This window comes from Pituophis catenifer, unplaced genomic scaffold, assembly GCF_029215685.1.
Source record: "Pituophis catenifer annectens isolate HBS135680 unplaced genomic scaffold, rPitCat1.0.hap2 SCAF_2, whole genome shotgun sequence".
In the NCBI taxonomy this organism is placed as follows: Eukaryota; Metazoa; Chordata; class Lepidosauria; order Squamata; family Colubridae; genus Pituophis; species Pituophis catenifer.
The window spans coordinates 92866027-92889028 of NW_027256882.1; the positions used below are offsets into that span (position 1 = coordinate 92866027).

The 23002-nt window shown below is 38.6% G+C and overlaps 1 protein-coding gene across 1 annotated transcript; it reads right to left on the bottom strand.

Annotated features, from left to right (window-relative positions):
- Window positions 1-220: 220 nt before the first annotated feature.
- NIPAL4 (NIPA like domain containing 4) lies at window positions 221-11141 on the bottom strand. The gene is made up of 6 exons (XM_070933841.1): window positions 11096-11141; window positions 4783-5031; window positions 3938-3994; window positions 2086-2176; window positions 1611-1771; window positions 221-825 (listed from the first exon to the last, which is right to left on the bottom strand). Exons 1-6 carry the CDS (start codon window positions 11139-11141, stop codon window positions 221-223), a joined length of 1209 nt encoding a protein of 402 aa, XP_070789942.1.
- Window positions 11142-23002: the final 11861 nt, after the last annotated feature.

A 23002-nucleotide genomic window follows, 5' to 3' on the forward strand; every position in this document is an offset into this window, starting at 1 on the left:
ACAAATACAATCACCACTGCTATTGATTCTAGAGTGTGCAAAATCTAGTACCATTGCCAAGGATAAAAAGAGGAGATGCAGAAATGCATCTGCGTTGAAGTTGGTTGCTGTTTTCAAAAGGCACATATGGTGATGTTTCATTTAAATTCTTTCAGATACATGCATGTTTTTATACTGTTTGGCCCCATTACTCAAAGAAATAGAAATATTAAATTAGGTTTCAACTGAAGATCATGAATACTTTGGGTTTGTTCTGTTCCTTGATATCTGGATTTTCCAGCTCTATTAAAGTGTTCTTGTCATCCTTAATTGCTGGCGGCTCATTAGAAGTCTGGAACGTTTGTGGCAGACTCTTCAAACTGACATCCATATCTTTGAAAGCATGGAGTAAAAAGACTCCTAAAATAATGGTAAGAAATCCACATACCGTCCCGATAATGTCTTTTACAGACATGGTGACCCACTCTTTAAAGAGGATAACTGAAGTTGTGATGACAACAGTGGTGAAAAGCACATAGTAAATGGGAAACACCATAGAGGTATTGAAGATGTCCAAAGCTTTATTGAGGTAGTTGATCTGAGTAGCAATAGAAGCCACTAATGTGAAGACAAGAATCCAGGTCAATGGGTTTTGTAGAACAGGCAGGTGAGTGAAAAAACTCTTGATGGCAATGCCCAGCCCTTTAACAGAAGAGACGGAGAAAGCCCCAATCACAGAACAAATGGAGAGGTAGATGAGAATATTGGTCTGGCCATAACGTGGTGCTAGGAAACAAATCAGAACTAAGCTGATAACCAAGAGGATGCTGGCATAAACAAGAAAACCTGGAAGAAATAAAAAAACAAAAAGGTGACAAATCATGACATTTTAATACAAGACAGAACGTAATGCTTAGCACAAGCATTGGCCAGTACAATAAATGGATGGATAAAGCAACAGAGCACTGCACTGTTTTTAGGAATTTAAATAAATCAAACCAGTTTATTGTAAGGAATAGGCATCCTACTACACATGCAAGAACAAGATTTAAGTCTACAGAAAAACAAAGTTTTTAAAGACACAAGCCTATGGCCCTAGAAAATGTGAGGAGAGGAGAAACCTAGGAGACACATGTGAATATCTATCCTGTCTTGCTGGCTGCAGACTACTGGAGTTGGGGGATTACTGAAATATTCCAATTATTGAATTTAGGGCTACTTTGCAACTGATCATCCAGCTCTAAGAATAAGATTCAGTGAAAGGCAGGCATAAATGCTCTGTGTACCTATTTTCTCTGAAAGAGAAGCTGTTTCCCTGTATCTCATCTCAAAGACCAATATTTTAAATTGAAATTTACATCAATTCAAAATGAAATGTAAAAACAAATTGACAACAGGACATGGGAGTTTTATGAAAGTTTTTCTCCCTGGGAAAGAGAAGCAAGACAATTGGCACCGCCCATGGGATGCCACCAAATCCAAATGTGTACAAAATCATGGAAGATTCACCCTTGTGCAAGACACTTTTACAACCATCACATTACTGCCCCTGGGAAACTGGTTCAGATATGATAACATTCCAACTAAACACAACACCTTCATTCCTTTGCTACCTTATTTCATAAGCTTACCTGGTTCCTTCAGTTTTGAAAGCAATTCTCCCAAAGTGGTGATTTCCTCTTCTTCTGGAGCATGTATCACAAGAATGGTACTACCCACAATGCTCAGCATGCAGCCAAGTTTGCCTAGCAAGTTCAGCCGTTCTCCAAGCAAATAAGAGGACAAAATGGCACTGGGCACAACAGACAAATACAGAAACACAGCCTTTATTCTACCTTCCTTTACACTTGTAAATTACTGATAACAAACGTAAGTCCTTACAAATCTATATTCTATTAATGGACGTAGATTAGAGTCACTGAAACACAAAAGTAATATGCAAGATCAATTTGGAGAGGGGGAAAAAGAAGCAGGACTTAAGTACATATCTGGCTATTGGTATATTAGCACAAGATTAGAAATCTCTTTTCTACTGGCAAGATCACATTATTAACACCTAGACCTAGAATAAATGTAGGAGAAAAGAGCAAAATAAAAGGAAGTCACCTTATAAGCACACTAAGTGCCCCGAGTGGTGTAACAATTGTTGCAGCTGCAAAGGCATATGCGGCAAAGTTGGCGGCCTCTCCTCCACCCACTGAGCAAATAGCCACCAGGGGAAAAAAAAAAAGAACAGGTGAATTACAATGATTACTACCGGGATTTAGGTTCTCACTGGCCAGCAACTCTACTCAGTTCCATACAATTGTCTTATTAAGAAAACATGAAAGCTTATGAACCCCAAGGAAAACGTTATCTGTCCAGGTAATCCTCGACTAATGGCCATTCGTTCGGAGATTGTTCAAAGTTACAATAGTGCTGAATGAAGGAACTTATGACCTGTGCCTAAAGTTATGGCCGTTGCAGCATCCTTCATTGTCATGTGATCAAAATTCAGGCACTGGCAGCCCACCTGCACTTATGACCACAGGGTACCATAACTCCCTCCCACCTATCTCTTCCCTTCCTCCCATACCATCTATGTCCTTTTGGTCCCCTGCTGCTCTCCCCATCTGTCTTCTTGCTCTCACTGCTGACAAGGAATGCCCGGCCTGGCTGCCTTGTGCTGTGGAAAAGGAAGAAAAGCCTAAAGCAGCCCCTGAGCCGTTGCAGCACACTAAAAAGCAAAGAGCTCCTGGGTGGGGCTGAGGCTGGCTTTGCACTGTGAAAAAAAGGGGGGGGGGAAGAGCCTAAATCAACTTAAAACAACCTGTGATACCTTGTCAATAGTGGAAGCAAGAAGATCAATTGGGGTTGTAAAGATCTTGGAGTGCAGGGTTGCAAGGTCAACTGGTACTGGGCTGGGATAGTCTTTCCAGGGCATGGCAAGCAGAGTTGTGCAGTTCTGGGGCTGTTTGCCAACCCACAAGGCAGGATGCAGGGCAGCCAAAATGGCGGTGTGTGTGTGTGTGTGTGGAGGGGAGGGAAATAGGTGGTTGGAGGAGTTGGAGGCAGTCCTTATTGATGTTTGTGGCTGGATAACCAAGCTTGAAATGGGCTGCTGGGGCTAATGACTGATAAAATTTGCTTAAATACGGCAACTGGGATTGCTAAACAATGTGGTCATGTGACATCTCCATTATATATCATTTAGCAATTGAAATTCCGGTCCCAGTTGTGGTCGTAAATCAAGGATTATCTGCACAACAGTCTTTGTAAGACACTTAGGTTCCAGCAAAATGTCCCCGAAATTTTCCAATAGTTCAGAATCCAAATGCAGTTTGTCAATATCTCTTTGTAAATAAGAAAAGGAATCCAAATTATTGAGCATATGATGTTATATTCAAATTGCAATGCAATAATCAATGACTTAAGACAGTAGCTTCTAGAGAACCAGTGTAGCAAAACTAGAAAAAAATATTGTGTAGTATGTTCAAAATATATTTTGGTATATACGTATTTTGGGGACTGAAGTTGCCTGCAAATATTTCCTGCATTCCAGTCCACCAAAGCTCACACCACTATAAATTTGTCAGTTGCTGAAGGTGCTACAAGGCACACTGCTGGCTCTGGCCAGCAAATGTCTCTTCTGAAAACCGAATCATTTAAATTCCTGAACATTCCTATGTTATGGTGATAAGATCTGAAAAAATGATTTCCACAGGCTTCAGCATAACCTGTCAGTGTAAAAAGGTCTTTAAGCACAAAAAGATCTTTAAGGTATTCAAGCATAAACTTCAAGTACAAAAAGGCCAAAAAAAAAAAAAAAGTAGAAACAACTTCTGTAACTGAAGCAGGCAAAATAATCTTTACGGCCCAGGGAAAAACAGAGTCCTCACAATTAAGTCCTCAGTAATCATCAAGGTTAAATATTTGATCAGATAAAAACCCAAGCCTGGCTAAATATAATCGTACTTACTGGTTAGTAAACCAGCCCACCACAGCCAGTCTCTTAGATAGCCATGACCTCCATCTCCTGGGGAAATAAAAAGGACATATTTAGAGGAGCATTTGTAAAAACCTTCCATATAAAATAAAATCAATTCTAAATATAACACTACAGTACTTAAACATAAAAGAGAGAAAGAAACAACAGCTTGGATTGAAAAAAACAACAACTGGCCTACAAGTCATAACATACATATGTTCAAAGACTTTTAAATACCTTTCAAGAAAGAAAAGTAAATAATACCTGAACTGGCAGGCCCTTAAAATCCCTCCCCACACACACACCTCTTGCGTGCATGGACTGAACTCCCCTGGCTTAACATTTCTGAAATTAGCTGCCATAACCTTATGCTCTGACTTGAACATTTTATCATAAGCCATAGTGTACATTGTTATAGACTTGTTTTTCAACATTTTCTCCAGAAATATATTATGCTAGAAAAAATATTGTTATTCTACGAAGCAGGACTGGATTATTAATCCACTTGGACTTGTGCTGTGAATACTGATTAGTAGCATCTCTCTAAAGTTTCAGGTTGTGTATTTAAAATGGCAAACATAGGATGAATTCAGCGGGACATCTGAAGAGGTCTTCAGAGGCCAGAAGGTATTAATTACTTCTTCAACCTGGAACCTGACTGCTGTGTTTTCTAACAAACATTATTCCCAGTCAACATACCTTTGATTATACTGAATTTTTATGAAAGTTGAAGTCCAATACAACAACGCTTAAGGAAAGATGGCTTAAATGCCACTAGAGTTCTTTTCCAGAAAACATATTTTTCTGTCCCCTCTTGTAAGTCAAAAAATCCATACCAGCCCTGGTGCCTCCTTTCTCCACCAGTCGACGCAGTCCTTTCTTCTTGAGGATGACACTGGTGCCAATGAGAAAGCTTGAAAAGATGGCCAAGCCCAAGCCAATGTAAAAGCCATATTTGTCTTCAACTTGTACCATCCAGTTGGAGCTTAAATTAAGATTTGTATGGGGTGAAACTGGAGAACTGACATTCTTAATGATTTGACAAACAGCATGATGATTCAGGCAAGCCAGAGTGATCAGAGAGCCTAATCAAGACAATGAAATGTGGGGGAGAAGAGAAGATTAGAAATTAAGACATTAATAACTACCAACCCACATGTCTTTAATTTTGCATGCAACCTTACTGCTAAGAATCTTTCTTTCTTCATCTGGATTCTTGCCCCACGAGTGGCATTTAATTACTTCTTAGAAAAACTATGAAATTAAAAATATAAATTCTAAATTTATAGGAGAAGAATTGAGAAACAATGGCCTTAAAACACAACCTTATAATAACCAACAATCTGGAGATACTGTATTCTTCTTGGACTACAAATATTTTCAAGGTATATTTCAGACTTGAAATTCAGCTTAGATGAGATCATGTATTTGGAAACCTACTGCTTCTTTAATTACATATTTCTAAGACTATGACATTATTGCTGTAAACCATTGTCCTTCCAATGCATGTTCTCAAATTTGCTCTGCAATAAATTAGCATTTGTAAATAGCATTTGACAATTTCCACTCTTTAAAAGGATCCCTGATTGTAAGATTATCTACAGGAACCTTCAATTCATACACATCAATTTAGTACATATTCAATTAACTGTTCCAGTGTTTCCCAAGGAAAAGCTTGTCTCCGTTTTATTAGGTGGAAATAATGAGAAGATAATATTTTTTCACAAGTTCTGAGATGTCTCTCTATTGCAGGGGTGTCAAACTAGATTTCATTGAGGGCCGCATCAGTGTTATGTTTGACCTTGAGGGGGCATGGCTAGTATGGAGAGGGCATGGCCCTCTGTCAACAAAAACGGAACTCAGGGTGACTGTTTGTGGCCTTCCGGGGCCCTGTTTTCAGCTGGGATGGCCTCTTGCAGCCCTCTGCCAGTGAAAACAGACCTCGGGGGGCTGTGCATGCCCCCAAGCTCCATTTTTGCTGGCAGAGACATCACAGGCCAGTCCTTTGCTGTTTCCAGGGTGGTATCATGGGCCAGATCGAAGCACCCCGAGGGCTGGATCCGGCCCACGGCCTTGAGTTTGACACCCCTGCTCTATTGTCTATGCTAAGTTGGAGTGGTGTAGTTATCAGAAAATACAGGAGGTGGGGTTTCAGGGTTTTCCACAGATCCTAATCAGCTGCTCTGTATGAAAAATGAAAAAAAAAAAGTTTAAAGTAGAGTATTCAATGTAGATGTGGACTTGTGGAAATTTAATTGGGGAAGCAATGAAGCATTACCTAGCAGCGGTGCAAGTAATGTTTATGCATGTTGAGTATAACTATTTTAAATAATTAATTTTATTACATTTATTCTTATGTTTCAAGAGCTAAATATTTCTTCTCAACTATCCCATCTTCAAAGCAGCCTGAGAAACAGCAACTTCTCTGAAATCAGCTACAGATGAATTTATATAGAGAGAATGAAGGTGGATTTTCTAAACTTTCTCAGAGTACAATATGTTTTGAGTCTTTCCCTTTTCTCTTCAGGTCTGAATGTGAGTCACCTGTAAGTATGAATGTGTATAATCTAGAACAACAAAATATCTAGATTTCCTTCTTCTTTATTATTCATGTTGTAATTCTGGCACTCAATCAAAACTTCAGCTGGAGTTTTAGCCAGAATAAAGAACAATTAATTGAAAAAGATGAAACTGCTAAGGATTGTCAAATAACAAAATGTGTCTGTTATAAGAAAAGGATGAGAATCCCTACAGATGATCATTAAGGGAATATTTCGAAAGAACAAAGTCTTTGCAAAATAAATTTAACAAATTCCATTTTAAGGAAAGTGAATATTTAATAATTAATATATCTCGTTCTATAACATCCTATTTCAACCAGCTTGCTGCTGACATTTTCTAATAATCATACACGTTTACTTTGTAGAAAGTGAGACCTTGTTACATTCACATCTTTCCTATAAAGATTCCTTTAGTGCCAAAGACAACACCACTTTCTGAGAGACTGATCCACCAATGGCTTAATGATCCCAGGCCTAGTTCAACTGTCTAGAACTTTGTATAAAGAGGCATAAATATAACTAGAAAATTAACAAATACAGATAAGGGCTATTGAGAAATAAAGAATTTACTTTTGCTAATACCAAAATACTGTTCAATAGTTGCCAGATTTCAAACAAATCATGTCTACCATAAGCATCAAAGGTTTTTTGTGAATGTTCATGTTTAATAAATTTATTATAACTTCAGATATAGATAACTGGTATTTGTAATTTTGTTAAAAAATTAACCTTTTTTATTTCAAACATGGCACTTAATCCACTAAACTCTAGATTAAGTTGCACAAACTTCCAAATGATTTGGAATAAGCAGTTCAGAAAAATTGGGGGAAAAAAAGAAAAGAAATTAAGCTGATTCATTAAGGAAGACAAAACTTTAATGCTGTTCTTTAAAGCAGCCATTTTCCTACCAAAGCATTTCTTCTACATGAATGTCAAAGCTTGCCCAGCCCTATTCTGTAGTTCCTATCTCACACAGTTGGGGAATAGATACATATTTTAAAGGCAGAAACCTGTCCACAATTTTGAAATGCCTCATTCTTCATACATACCCTAGTAATTGCCTAGGCCATTGATGGCTAACCTTTTTGCCATCGCGTGCCAGGAGAGGGGGGGGGGGGGTGTTATCTATCATTGCCAAAACTATGGATCCATGTCTAACTTAAGACAGCTGCTAATGAACTATCAGAAACAAAGACTGAGGCAGATTGTTTTTTAGAATTGTCACATATTAGGACTGTCTCCCCCCTCTCCAACAATTTGCCTTCATTTGTACAACAAAATTGCATAATGTTAATTAATGTTCTTAATGAGGAAGTGAAATATAGTGGGTGAACAAAATCTGGGAAGGTTAATAGTTTCACCAAAGCTTTCCAAGGGCATCTTCAGGGGCAAATGATTTTTTTTCAATCCAGATATGTAATGAGTGGATTTTTTCCTCAGACAATATAGCTTTTTCTGTCTCCTTGCTCATCACAGCCCTCTTCCCACCATTCAAGGTATTTGAGATCATCTTTAAAGCCCTTTCAGACATGTGTCCAGGTTACCATGGGTCCAGGTTACCCTGTCTTTTCCCAGTTACAGTGGCCCATTCCACCCAATCAGGCAGGGCTGCTAAAGAACTTTGATTGACAGGGTCCAGGAAGCGGTCCTTCTCTGTCATTGCCCCAATCCATTCTGCCCCTTGAGGTGAGGCTGACCCCTACCTTTCTGGTATTCCAGATCGGCATTAAAATCTGGGTCTTCCAATTGGCATGGGGGCCAAAAAGTAATATGCAACTCTGGGGTTAGTTCGTGGCTCAAGGGCATTCCCTCCATCTTTTTAAGTCTGTCATTTAACTGCCTTTTTAACTTTGTTAATTTTATTTTTTGTATGGATTTTATGGATTTTTAAAAAATCTGTAAATCAGCCACAGTCACTTCATTAGTGAGATGGGCGGTGTATAAATTTGGTTAATAAATATATAAATTCCTGAATGTCATGGACATTTTGGAATTGCATATTCAGATATTGTAGTGGAACAGGACATCAAGAGAAATTGACAGGGCTCCTTTGAACAAGTCAGGAAGTGTCTTTTTGTTTGAACCAGACAACCCTGGATCAAAACCACCTTCTTAAAAATAAATAATCTCATTTGTTCTTTCATTTGTTCTTTTGGGTTTTTTTTTTGTTCCTTGTTTGAGTATTAATAATGAAGTAGTATATTGAATGGATATGTTCACAAATCAGAAACTGAAGAATAGAATTGAAAGAATCATTACAGAAAAAAATATATTAGCAGCTCTATATTTATGAATTTGCTAAAACTGCTTAAATACAAAAGGAGAGATAATGACCAAATATACTGAGGGAACAGGAAACTCAAATCTGTCTTTTGTCAAATTAAGCAGAAAAAAAGAAAATTGCTGCTAAATTATATCTACAGCAATGCAAATATAGCATGGTGGTGTTTAGACCCTGGCACTTTGCCTAATACAGGACAGTCTTTGTGAGCCTGAAAACAAAAAGAGAATTCTTATTAGTTCTGAAGCCACAATGCCCTAATGTCAAGCAATAGCTAGCCCTTTCCTTCTTCTGCGATAGTTACCCTCAAAAGCAAATAATCAGAAAGAAAGAGGCTGAAAATGGAGAGTTGTTAACTCATACATTTTATTAAGACAGCTTCTGCTGCACTTTTTGGTAGGAAATTAAGTTCAAAGCCCTCTGAATAGATAGGAATTGAATATTAGGCCTAGTCCATGTACACAGCAGAAAGAAGTGGTGATAAAGCGGAAAGCATATTAAAGAAGCAGAATTTCCTTTCAAACTTTTAAAAAATAATGTCTTATGGAGATTTTCAGTGATCCAGGTCATGATTGTCCCAAAGGAAGAATAAATTGTTTTGAACACTCCTCTGTTAGAATCAGGAAAAGACAACTTTTCAAATCAGGAAACTGAGTCCCTTTGTCTCAGATCTAAGGCTTGTTTTGTAGAGGCAATCAGGTGTCCCAATTTATTATGTGATATTTTAGCAATTCATATACACCTGTTTGTTTACTTAGGCAACTTGCCTTTCTTCTAAATTTCTGCAGACTATGCTCGAGAATCTCATAATTAACCCACACAAACCTGTCAACCATGGGAAATTTTAACGAGACACATGTAATAAGTCATGCTCCCCAATAAAATCAACTATGTATAGTACTGGGAACGACTAGCAATGTCTACTGAGTCTGACAAGTGGATTTAGTTTATGGAAACAAGGCTCAACTTTGCTCCTGCAAGAATAAATTAAATCTACATTGGTAATTTAACAACAGATGGCAAAGATTTATGTGTGAGCAGCAGGATAATGCCTCTTAATATGCAAATTGGAGAACATTATTGCTCTGAAGAAGTGATTACACATCAATCTGTAGAATTAGGAGGTTGCTTTCCTGGATCAGGCTTCTAATAACTCTTTCAGGATCCACTGCCTGAAGAATCTTCTTCCAGAACAAACAGATCCAATCGTTTGCTTAGCAAAATATAGAACAAACTCTATAAAAGAAGCTGAAAAGCTGAGCAGGATTGTGGCAGGATGTTAGGCAATCACACCTCTGCTCCTTTCACCTCCATTTCTAATAAGGTCTGGTTTCACAAACTTTGTAGGCTTAGGACAAACAGGAGTGGCTTGATGGAGCTGATTTGTTCCTTATATACTCAAGAACTTTGCTTCCTCCATTTGGTCTTCCCCCAGTTGTATCACAGGAAGATGACCCACATTCCACTAGTTTTGTCTTAAGAGTTACTCATGAATGCCAAAGAGAATGTTTTCAAAAGCAGTTTGGAGGCAACCCTCCTCCCATGAACCATACCACAATCTTGGGTCTTGTGTGGTTTCACCATGCATTAAATAAAAACACCCGGCTGAATTCTTAGTCCCAAATCAGTAAGTATCCCAGTGCAAACTGTTTTACAGCGGAACGCAAAATTAATTAGGAAATCGGTTAAGTTCATTAAAAAAGTCACTTTGCCCTCAGCTAATCCGCCTCCCTTTTGATCCAGCAATTATATCACTCTTGGCAGATTAATTTTAAGAAGTATAAACCTCAGCTCCCAGAATTATGCTCAGGAAGGTGAAGTTCACACCTCTTAAAAGGCACTAAGGTTGAGAAATACTGAATTATACAGTATGCTTCATTCTTGTTAATTTTTGTAGGAGGAAAGGGAAGAGGAGGAGGAAGAGTTGAGTGGAAACTTCTGAAAGCCAAGAAAAGGGGTAGGTTCCGACCTCTTTCTACAGAAGAGCTGTGCCAAAGAGGAGGCAAAGAGAGCCAAGTTGGAGGTGCGGGGGAGAGCTGGGGTGGAGATCTTATGAATTTTCTGATCAATTTTTAAAGAAATCAGTCTTGTCTTCTTGCATTTCTCCCAGGGTCGACAGGTGAAGTCAGGTTCGTCGCGAAGGAGGGCGGGGGATGACGAAGGTTTCTCCCTTAATCGTTCCTTAGAAGTCAACGAATTTGGAGGGGAGGAAAAAGGTTTTCCGTGAACCTGAGAAATGCAAGTGGGTAGGAAAGGGAGCCTCCTCAAAAGCCAACCTGGGGACAAAAAACGAGCGCGCTCACTCACCGCCGGCACAGCTCCTGTTCACCCACAGCGGCTCCGGGAGCTCCATGCGCGCTTCGGGTGAGAAAAATCAGCACATTCCTAGAAGGCAGCCGCGAAGGAGACGCGGCAGGGGGAAATCTGAAGACTGGGCGAGATGCGCGCCTGGTGCCCCCGCTGGTTCGCTCGGCTTCGCTCTTTCTCTGTGGGCTCCCTTCGGCCGTCAGCTTCGGAAGGAAGAACGGCCTTCCCTTCCCTCCCCTCCCTTCTCCTCGCCCCGCCTCGCCTAACCTGCGCGGAGCTTGAAAATTGCCCCCTGGCGAAAGTGGGATCGCACCTGCTCCAGACGGGGACGCCGCGCCGCGCCACTCCTTCCTCCTCCTTTTTGCGTGGTGCCTCCTCGCGCGTCACAAACCTGGATCTACGAGGTCGACGGACTGTGGAGAGGACCACGGCACGCACGAGCTCTTGCAGGCACTCTGTGTGTGCCTGGCTTTCTGCACGGGGCTAGAGTCCCGTGCGCCTTCGTAGTTAGAAATTTCTTAGGCATAAATTCGGACCCCTAAGTCTATTTTCAAAGGTGGAAAGGCCATCCGTTTTTCCACTCTGATTTAAACTATTTTTCCCTCTCTTTTTTTGTTTTGGCACAGTATGATTGACTGAATGTGAGCGTACCCCACACTTATCACTGATGGGGTTACATAGTCAGGTAATAAAACATCTGCAAGGAAACAGCCAAGCTCAGAGAACACCAAGGACTCCACAGTTCAACCCTGAGATCCATATCTCATTTTCTTTTGAATTCAGTATAATCTTGTTCTAAGTCTTACAGATTCTAACAGATTAAGAGTTGGAAGGGATCTTGTAGGTTATCTAGTCCAGCCCACCCACCCACCCCTGGCCAAGCAGGAGATCCTACACCATTTCTGACAGATGGCAGTCCGTCTCTTGAAAGCTTCCAGTGATGAAGCTCCCACAACTTCTGAAAGCAAGCTGATTCAGTGATTCAGATCCTTATAGTCTCCAGGTACTGGAGAGGGATATCAGCAGTATCATCAGTCTTACCTGCATGCAGTAGCAATGCATAACTAGGGTATCAATTAGCATATTGATAATACCAAACCCCAAACAGCAAGGTGACATCTCCAGTGGCCTTATATGGATTGTTAAATGGGGGAGAGAGAGGACTGTCTTGTGTGGCATTGCACAAGGGAATAGCCAGTGGGCCTACCTGCCATCCTTACCCAATACCGACTGAGACTGACCACTGAGGGAAGAGCAGTAGAACTAGGGGTGAAATGCTTCCGGTTCTGACTGGATCACCCGATCCGGTAGCGATGGAGGCGAGTGGTTCAGAGAAGCGGTAGCAAAAATCCCTGCCCTCCCCATGCCCAGCTGAGCCGCACAATCACCAGAGGCTTTTTTTTATTTTTGAAAGCATATTTTTTACAACCTCTTCGGCCGAAAAAATGCTTTTAAAAGTAAAAAAAAAAAAAAGCCTCTGATGATCGCGCAGCTCAGCTGGGATCGTCAAAGGCTTTTAAAAGAAAAAAAGCCTCTGCTGATCAGAAAAACTCAGCTTGGATCATCAGAGGCATTTAAAAGAAAAAAAACCTTTTCTTTTCTTTTCTTTTAAACCACCAAAGAGGTTGTAGAAAAAATGGTTTTAAAAGTAAAAAAACAAAAACAAAAAATTGGCCATGCCCACCCAGTCACATTACCCTCCCCACTAAGCCATCCCCACAGAATAGGTAGTAACAAAACAAAAGCTGCTAAGATGTCTAAAATGATTGGAATGAGCTTATTTCCTCCAGTTAGTTCCTGCCCAAGGTTATCTATTCATCCAGTCAGAATATCTAACTTGTCAGAATGTCTAAACCTAGACACTCATCTGCTTCTTCAATGCAGTTTTGCAGTTGAGCGTTCACCATTGTCTCTCCCACAAAAGAGAAGGTTGGAAACTGGCGATAATTGTTTAACGCTTCTGGATTCAGGAAAGACTTCCAAGAAATGGAACACCACAATTTCCTTAAAGACCGCTGGCAGGTTCCTCATGAACTGAGGTGTAGCAATCTATCAGCATTTTGTGGTAGGCCAATCAAGAAACAGACACCTCAGAAATTTCAGGAGTGCTGTTTATTGTTGAATGGTAGAGTAAGAAAATCCTGAAAACTCTTCTTCTTTCTCAAGTTTCTTTTAATTCTTTCTCAAAGTCTTCCTTAAATGGCACATTCCTTCCTTTCCCATTTTCAACGACAGCTCTGCGTTTCTTCATACAAGCTACCAAAAATAGGAAACTCCAACTGCCATAAATATGTGTCAGTTGCCAACTGTCTGAATTTTGATCACATGACCATTGGGATGCTGCAACAGTTGTAAGCATGAAAAATGATCATAATTTATTTTTTTCAGTAGCATTGTAACATTGAACACTCACTAAATGAACTATTGTAAATCGAGGAAAGCCTGTACTTGTCCACCATTAGATTGTGAATGGACAAGGTCTTATTGCAGCCAGACCTGGCACTTTAGATGGTTTTGTGATTATGCCAATTTATTTCTGTGGATGAGTGTTTCTTTTAACTATGGATCTTGCTGCTGTTTAGCATTCTTAATAGAAAGCTGGCATATAAAGACAACAGACAAGATATATGAATAAACACAATTTTCAACTAGACATTTTGATAAATGTCAGTATGTCATAATACAGTGAGCACTGTGGTATCACCTGATTGTCAGTATAGGGAAAAAGGTAGAAAATGATGTTTTTCATCCAAGTGCAAACAACCGGGGGGGGGGGGGGAGGGGAAGGTTCTTGTTAAAAAGGCCAATAAGATACATGAGAAAGGTATGCTTATATATATATGATTACAAAATAATTTTATTTAAAAAAATAATTTTATTTATTTAGAATCATAGGGCTGAAAGGCACCTTGGAGGTTTTCTAATCCAACTCCCTGCTGAAGGCAGGAAGGATTTAATTAATTTTTATCCTACCCTTATTATTTTTATAAATCATTCAAGGCAGCAGGTATATTTAATATTCATTTCCCCTCCTATTTTCCGCACAATAATCCTGTGAGGTGGTTTGGGCTGAGAGAGAGTGACTGGCTCAAAATTACCCAGACTGGCTTTCATGATTAAGGCACGACTAGAACTCACACTCTTCTGGTTTTTGGCCTGGTGCCTGAACTATTTAACATTAATTTTAATAATCCAGGCACAGGTCCCTGGTGAGAAGAAAGTTCTAAATCTAAATGTTTATTGCATATCAGGCATCATACACCAGGACAGAGAGTTCCAATAAATTACAGTGTTTTCCTAACATTGCTTGTTAGGCCTGGGCACTGACTGAACTAAGATATTGTGGCAAGGAGCAATAATTTATCATTCTGAGAATGGTGACTAGACTAGTCAAGCTTTTTTGCTTCAGGCTCTCCTCAGTCATTATTATGGCTTGCCAGCAGACATAACAGCAATCTGGCATGTTAGTTGAATGCTGAAATTTGCTAGCTTTAATTCTCCCTCAATGTCTCCAACAAACCTTTTTACAATTCATATTTAAACATTTACATTTCACTGACACCGCCAGAATAGTTTTATGCCAAATATGTAGGGGAAAATGATTTGATTACTCCCAAAAGTTGTCTTTATAAATGTCTTTACGTAGAGTGTTTACATGAAGTCCAATGTATGCCTCCTTTCCAGATTTAAGATTATCTAACAGTCTTATCTGCTGCTTAATTTAGGTAACATCTGTTTCTTTAGGCAGGTCTGTCATGAAGGCATCCCTGGGATTTACAGTCCTATTGGTTGCTTCTAGCACAGGGGTATCAAACTGGATTTCTTTGAGGGTAGGATCAGCATTGTAGTTGTCCTCCGCGGGCCGGCCAGTGGGAAGGTAGGGAAAATGGGATGGCCGCCTCCTGCAGTACCCTGCTGGCCAAAATGGGACACAGGGGGGCCATGGGAGGCCCCCATGCCCCGTTTCGGCTGCCAGAGGCACTGCTGGCCGGCCCTTTGCTATTTCCAGGCCGGCCCCTCTGGCTAGATTTAAGCACCCCATGGGCTGAATCTGGCCCGTGGGCCTTGAGTTTGACATTCCTGTTCTAGCACAATAGACTCAGAGTGGAAAGACATGGGAGGTTACAACAAAAGATAATATCTTTTGAATTCTTCTTATTTTTTTGTGACTCAGGCAAGGCAGTTGTATGATAAAAGCCTTATGGGAAAGCACAAGATGAATCATATGTAAACTCCAGAGTTAATGGTCGGAAGTTCAACCTATGTTCTAATTTAAAAGTACATTTCCAACAAAATATTGTTTGGGAATATGGTGAGTTTATCTCACTGGTGATATTAAAGACTATTATGACTGAAGAATTATTAAAAGTAAAGATGTTATTTTAAAAGTAAAGATAATCTCTACCTTCTACCACAGGCTTTCTACTTGAAGCCTCGTATCCGATTACCATGCCTGAGCCTGCATAGGATTTCTATGACCAGCCAAGGTTGGCTCGATGCTGCTTCCTGCTGTTGTCTTTTGCTGGAAACAGGTGATAAGAATGTAGGGTGGCATTTCTGGCCTCAGCTCATTAAAATATCTGTGGAATTAAACAATTAATTAAAACAAAGCCATGATAAGAGAAGGTTCTTTCTTTCCTTGTGATGAAGTCTTAAATTGAAAGTACAGCTGTACACCATAAATATCACTGAGCCCAAATAAAACAGAGTCTTTAAGAGATGAATCCATTAAAAGGTCCCGTCGTCCCCTTGAAATTGGCCCAGTGAAACTTCTGTAAAGAATATTGTTTTTTTAACAATGTAGCCATGCTTGAAATACTGGTTTGCAGGCTGGATGATGTGAATCTGAGGTAACTAAGAATCTGGAGTGTAGGTTAATGCAATGCTTCCCACTATGTTACTTGGCTGAATAGGAAACATCAGGGATATTATCTGATCTAAAGAATTGCTTTTAATACTTAAAGAAGAGTGTCTCGTTTTTATAATATAAAACAAATTATTATTTGTTATAATAATTTTTATTACAGTTTAAAAATACAAAAATAAAAATAACTAATACAAAGTAAGAAAAATATAAAAATTAAAAAGGGGAGAGAAAAAAAATTAAAGAAAAAAAGATATATTAAAAAATGACTCCCCTTGCATCAAGTACAATTTCAGTACTTCTCTGACATTTCAACAAAAGATCTCTTCTTCCCATATCTCATTTGTAATCTATAAACAAATTATGACTCAGTCACTGTCCTAATCAGCAAAAGTCTGCTGTTAGAAACTACAACAATACCACACACACACAAAACATAATGAAATAAATCAGTTTTATATTCTTTCCCCAAAAATCTCTTCTTCCCATCTCTTATCTCTAGACAAATTTTTGAATTCTTGTCATTTGGACCTACTAAAGAAAAATGGATTAAGAGCTACCAGAAACAACATGTACCATATTTTTTGGTCTATAAGATGTACTCCTCCCTCAAAAGTGGGTGGAAATGTCTGTCCGTCTTATAGAGTGAATGTTGCTGAAGCCCCGTCCACCCATCAGCCCCCACCCTTTGGCCTCTGCCTCTCAGCAATTTGCCTCCTTGCCACTAACAGCAAACAGCCTGGTCAGCTTCAGCACAGCCCGATTTAGCACAACCAGCTGATTGGCGGTTAGATCGGCCGATCACTGTTCCAGGCTGTGGGGATCGCCACCACTCATCGCCACCTCGCATGCCCCATTTTTGGCCTCTACATGCCCTGTATTCAGCCTCCATGCATCCCGTTTTGGGCCCATTCCAGGTGGTGGAGATAGGCAGCGGCAGCGATCCCTGCTACCTGGAACGGGCTGAAAATGGGATGCACGGAGGCTGAAAACAGGGTGCATGGAGGCAGTGATAGGGCGGCGACTGCTGCGATGGGCGGTGGTGATCCCCGCAGCCTGGAACAGCTGATCAGCAGTATTTCGGGAAGCCAATCCAACCGCCAATTAGCTGCTCATGCTAAATACACAAATACACAAACAAGCCTGAAATTTAATTGATGTTAAAGAAATAGATATAATTAATTTGAGTCAGATACTCAAAGTGATATTGTGTAAAATTAAACAATGTGTGTAACTTTCTAAATACATAACCAATTCCAAGAAATAGATTGGCCATTTGCTAAAACCTAAGAATGGAAATGACTTAGTGCATATGTGAAAACAGGAAGAAAATCATTTCAAAAGATTACATTGGACTAAAAAGCAAAAGGTGTAATTCATCAGTCAGGCGTTCAATGTGGTGTTGTGTAATAGCATAGGCACTGTAGGAGAGCTGTGCAACCTGAAAACCACATTATTTATAGGTAGCACCTTTTCCAACTAATTCTGTTAAAAGGCATGAGTTTTCATGATCTGCAGTTCATTTCATCAGACTCACTACCAGACACCTTCCGATTTTTGACATACTAGTTTCATTTTTACTTCATGGAAAACCAATTCCTGACTTTTGTGTTCTGCATCTTGACCCTTTTTATTACATATTAGAACTTCTTGTTTCTGTGTCCAGCACCTCTGCCCAAGTCTGTCCACCTCAGAGTAGATTTCAATTCAGCATTGTTCAATGAGGAGGAAAAGAAAATACACGTAGTCACGCTAACTCATTTAGGATCTTTTGAAATGGACCCGTTTTAAAATTCCCTTTGAAGATATCCAATGGAATTTAAATAAAAAACACTGTCTTTAACTTCTTGAAAGGATGTAAGAGACATTTACATAAAGTAATATAAACACGAGGTCAGATTGCACCACTGTTTTGAAATTAGCATATTAAGGCAGAATAAGTAGCTGCTAAAATTGTAATTCTATGTAATTAGGGTGGCTGGTTCACATGAGCCTAGTAAGGTGTCCCTTTTTAACCAGCTTTTATTTTTCCTAAAAGAACAGGTTCTTAGAATGCTTCAATTAAGCTGGCTTGGTTTCTCTCCCCCTCCTTCCTTCTGGAATTCAAGGCAATTAACAGTGTTTTTTTTAAAAAAAAAACCCTTGTGAAAAGAGATATTAGAGCAATGCCCATTTTTTTTTAAACAAAAAATCAGTTCCATTAAACATGCTGGTTGCACCACTTCTTGGAAAACTGGTCTAGCATGTGTCAAATACACTTTTGTGATTGCATAGACTAATTATGTGCAAGATGCAGTTTCTGCCTCTTAGTTTAAAGACAATGTAGACAGAGCTTGATGCTGGAGCAAAAAGGATACGTGTTTTTAGTATGTACATTTAATATACTAAATGTGCTGCAAATACATATATGTACTGGATACATGTATAGCTTTTATCCTCCCTCAATGTCTCATTACTTTTTACCCCTGACCATTCTAAGCATAATTACCTTTTCCAGTGAGTTTGATCACATGACTTGGCCTAAATAAGATAGAATTTTGTGATTTTGCCTTCCAGCAATGTGTTTGATTTTATACACACCAGTACTTGCTCGCTTGTCACTTTTTGCTGTCCAAGGAATTCACACAAGCCTTCTCTTCTAGCGCACCTTGAATGAATCAATTTTCTTTTTGTGTGGTTTCTTCATGGTCCAAATGGACAAATAAAGAATTAATAAAATGCCACTTTCAGTTTCTTGTTCTACCAGTCATACATCCACAGAACATATCACACAGCAGAAGAATTTTTCTTTGCCATCAGTAGCCCCATTATATGAGTGTTAAAGGAAGAAGTTGTACGCTTACTTCACTTACACTACAAAAGTGTATAATCTGAAGCCTGATGCTGAGAAAGGCCACCAAAAGCTTTCAAGACTGTCCTTAGAAATTTTCCAGCTGTCGTTAGTAAATTGCCTTAATATACACATTAATGCATGCGCTGAGAGTGATGCTAACATGCTAATAATAATCCAATGTAAATTAAATTCAAAAAATACCATTAAATTCTGCCACACTAATGATAAAAAACTGTTATTTCCCAAACAGTAAGCATCCTTCATCAGAGAAACAATTATCCAGGTTTTACTCTTCTGTCATGTAATCACCTAGGAAAAATGTTTGGATCGTGATTTTAAGCTTGCCTAAGAGGCACAGAGGTGTTTCCTATAAGATTAGGGAAAAGTGTTAATGGCCCTTCCCTACCATTGTTCCTATTTGTGTTTCCCTTCTTGCCATTCTGCAAGATCACAGGTTTATGAGTGGCAATTTAACATTGCAACTGGAGAACCCAGATTTATTTGTAACACCAGGTGATTCTGAAATGCCCAGTTCAAGGAAATTCATCTTGTATCCTAAATCACAGAGAAAATCAAGTGCCGGAGTCATTTCTTCATCCTCGTGTTCACACATTTATTATTTCAAATTTTCCCCTTAGATTCATCCCAAGTTTATTGTACACATTGTTTGAAACTGCAATACAGGTCATCATCATGTCATAGCACGCAAGGTATCTTATTATTAGAGAAGCATTGGAACAGCAACAAAACCTCTGTTGACCAATGATGAAAGAACAAAAAATATAAAACAATATATACCATTTTCTGCTGCTTAGCAAATATGATTCAAACACCATAGCTGATCACTGCTGTAAATATACTGCACCATAAATAAAAGTAAAATCATTGTACAAAAAAACTTAGACATTTTTCATACAAACAGGATACATTTGGAAGAATTACACAAAGATTTTCCTTATATTTTCCTTTTAAAAAAAGATTGTGTTTATGTTCTCAAATATCCAAATACTAATGAAATGCAGATTAATACAGAAAGGCAGGGGAATTACTATGGGCTCTGATATATCTGACAAGTGCTGCTGGGGAAAGGAATATAATTCAAGTGTATATTTCAGTTCAAATCATTTGTTTTTCATCTGAAATCATTAAAACCAAAATGAGAGCAATCTAACTGAGCTAGAGGGAATCAAAATGGTTTGAAGAGATCACTGTTTTGTACTTTTCTTAGTTTAAAGGACTCATAATGCATTTTTGTAAATTGCTAATTCCCATGAAGAATGATTACCAACCAAACTTTATATCATATGTGGTTGGATAGTTTAATGCACCAAAACTTGTTGTTATTGAAAATGAACCTTGAAAGTTGCAAATAACTGAAAAAGAGGTAGTTAGGGTTTCTCAATCCCAATTTTTCTATTATTTGCTTATTGAAAATCATATTTTCCTTTTCATTCATAAGAACAGGAAATACATGGTTTTGTACAATATTTAGGATTTCCCCACAAGTAGTATTGATTTCTTTTTCTGGGAGTGATTGAGAATTCTTTTGTAATAGTGATATAAAAGCAGAACCCAACAAACTTCTTTCACATGACTGAAAATGCTTATTAGAATTATTGTTCTCTACACACTTGTTCAGAAAACAAGATATAGAATGTTATACCAATCCTACAGCAGGTACTTTGGGAGGATATTTGTTTTGAAGATAACTGTAAAATTTAGAACTGCGGGATACAGTATCCAGCATCCAGCTCTGATGGGTAACTACATTTTTTTATTTACCATATTTAATGACTGCTGTAAGAAGAAGAAGAAGAAGAAAGAAAAGAACGAGGAGCAGAATACCTGCCTTTCTTGCCAAGTGAATTCAAAATCAATCACAAGAATATGTTCGTGTTTGGTTTAGTTTTTAAAGTTTGCTTTGTTTTTTAAAGTTAATCAAGGTTTACTACGGTAGAAACTGTGATGTTAAGGAGTTCTGGCAATATTGTATTTGCTTTCCATAAAAATCACAAAACACTCAAACTGTTCTGGCAGACATTTGAGATTGGAAAGAGCAGGACATTTCCCTCCTCTGAACTCTTTTGTTCACCATTGCTGTCTGTGTACAGTCTTAATTCTATGAGCTTTTCATATTTCCATCAGTACAAGAGACCCCTATTTAACCACCACAAACCCACTGAATGTTAAGAATGAGCCCAGTCCCAGCATCACCCCTGAGATATTACACTAAATCAGACATTTGCATACGCAATGTACTTTTTGTTCTGAAAATGTTTTCACATAAAGAACTGAACAGATGTTGCCTTCTATTCAACATGGAATCTGGTCTTGCAAGGTTTGAGCTCATGTGAAAAGCAAACAATGTACGATTAGGTGAATATTTCCTTAGTACAGATAAGAAAACTGTATATTTGAATATCTGCTTTGATGCTCTTGGATAGAGGGGTTAGTGTTGCTGATATCATGGTTTTGTTGCATGAAAAAAAGCTGAAATATCTTACCACTTGAATAGCTTCCTCAGTTCTTATACATAGGAAACAAATATGATATGTGAAACAATATTCCATCAACTTCTCTATAAAGAGATGTAAATCTTCAGTGGAAAGAAGGCATTTAAGAAAGGCCACATACTTAATACTAATAATGTTATGCTGCTGCTATTGCTTAGGACATAATGTTCTTACAAGATTGAAAACAGAGAACATTAAGCTAGCCTTTTTTTGTATTTTTATCAGTATTAGTAGATCCTGGTTTAATATCACCTGGCACATTGTGAAGAACAGTAATTAAATATGCATTTATGATAAAGAAGAAAAAGCACAGGTGAAAATTTCTAAGATCTAAACGATGGAAAACAAAATCTTAGCTAGATTGCCCCTCTTTGGCATCTTCCCATCAGAGCTGGGCCCCAAATTCTGGAGGACAGCAAATTTGGCAAAACTAGTCTTGAACAAGATAAGGTCAAAAGCCAGCTATTATGGAAGAATCTGGAACTGTTGGAAAACCTCCAACATTGAAAGAGCCTGACTATATTTTGTAGGCTAAAGAGCAGGGAAACACCTCTACCACCATCTCCACCCTAAGAATTTCACAGATCATTGCCTTAAAATGGCACCAGCAACAAATTACCAAGATGTTCTAATGATTGAGCCTCCATAGATGAATAGAAGACAACTACTGTCTTGCATACTATCATTCATTTACATAAAGGAACTTTTTAATGCACTATACTCTTGCAGTTCTGAACAAACAAGGAAAACTGTCTAAATCTTTAATATTTTGAATTAATTTTGAAACTGTAAGCAACAATAGAGCAATGTATATTTTTTTTATAGGAAATTAATCTGAACTGTTAGAGGATTTCATTCTAAAATTCATCTTTTTACCCTGGAGAATTACAGAGGAACTTGCTTGATGAATTCTATCAAGTCCCTTAGAGCAGGGCTGTCAAACTCACGGCCAGCGGACCGGATGCATCACACACTGGCCACACATACACTCGGTTTAGCGAAGGGGAAAAAAGTCATGATACGTCACGTGATGCCGCCATGATGCCACGAGTTTGACTTGACCCTGCCTTAGAGTATACCAAAAGAACTCAGAAGTGAATTATTCTCTTAAGGTCTTAAAAGATCCTCCCTTTTCCTTTTATTTCCTGTTACATGCTCCAGCTTTGGTAATTAAACTAGTTCTGCTTGGGTAATTAGACTTGCTAAACTGGGTAGCTTTTATCCTCAAAATCTTTTTTACTGTCATATTTGGACTCCCGAAGATCTTCTCATCTGATAAGAGTTGTGACTGACTTAATAGTTCTGTTTCTCTTTCATCATTCTTGCCCGATCTTGTCTCTTTAAGGCGTACCTTCTCCTATAGTACAGATCTGTTATGGAAAGTGTTTGACTTAATTTCTCCTGACTGTGTGTAGTGCCCTCTCATTCAAATTACATGGATTTATTTCCTGGATGAAGAAAGTAAGAGATCTATTATGAAGAATAGCACATATGTGTTCTCAAATTATCTCTCCTCTTCATTCTATAAGCTTTTTCATTTTTAAATCAGCTATGGGAAATCCATATGTATACATATTAAAGGAAGACAAGCTGTTGCTTAGAACAAAGATTTTGTTGCATGTATTCCTAAGAACATTTCCTTTTGATTACTAAATATGGATCTATAGTTTTGAATTATCATAGATTTCCATTTTCAG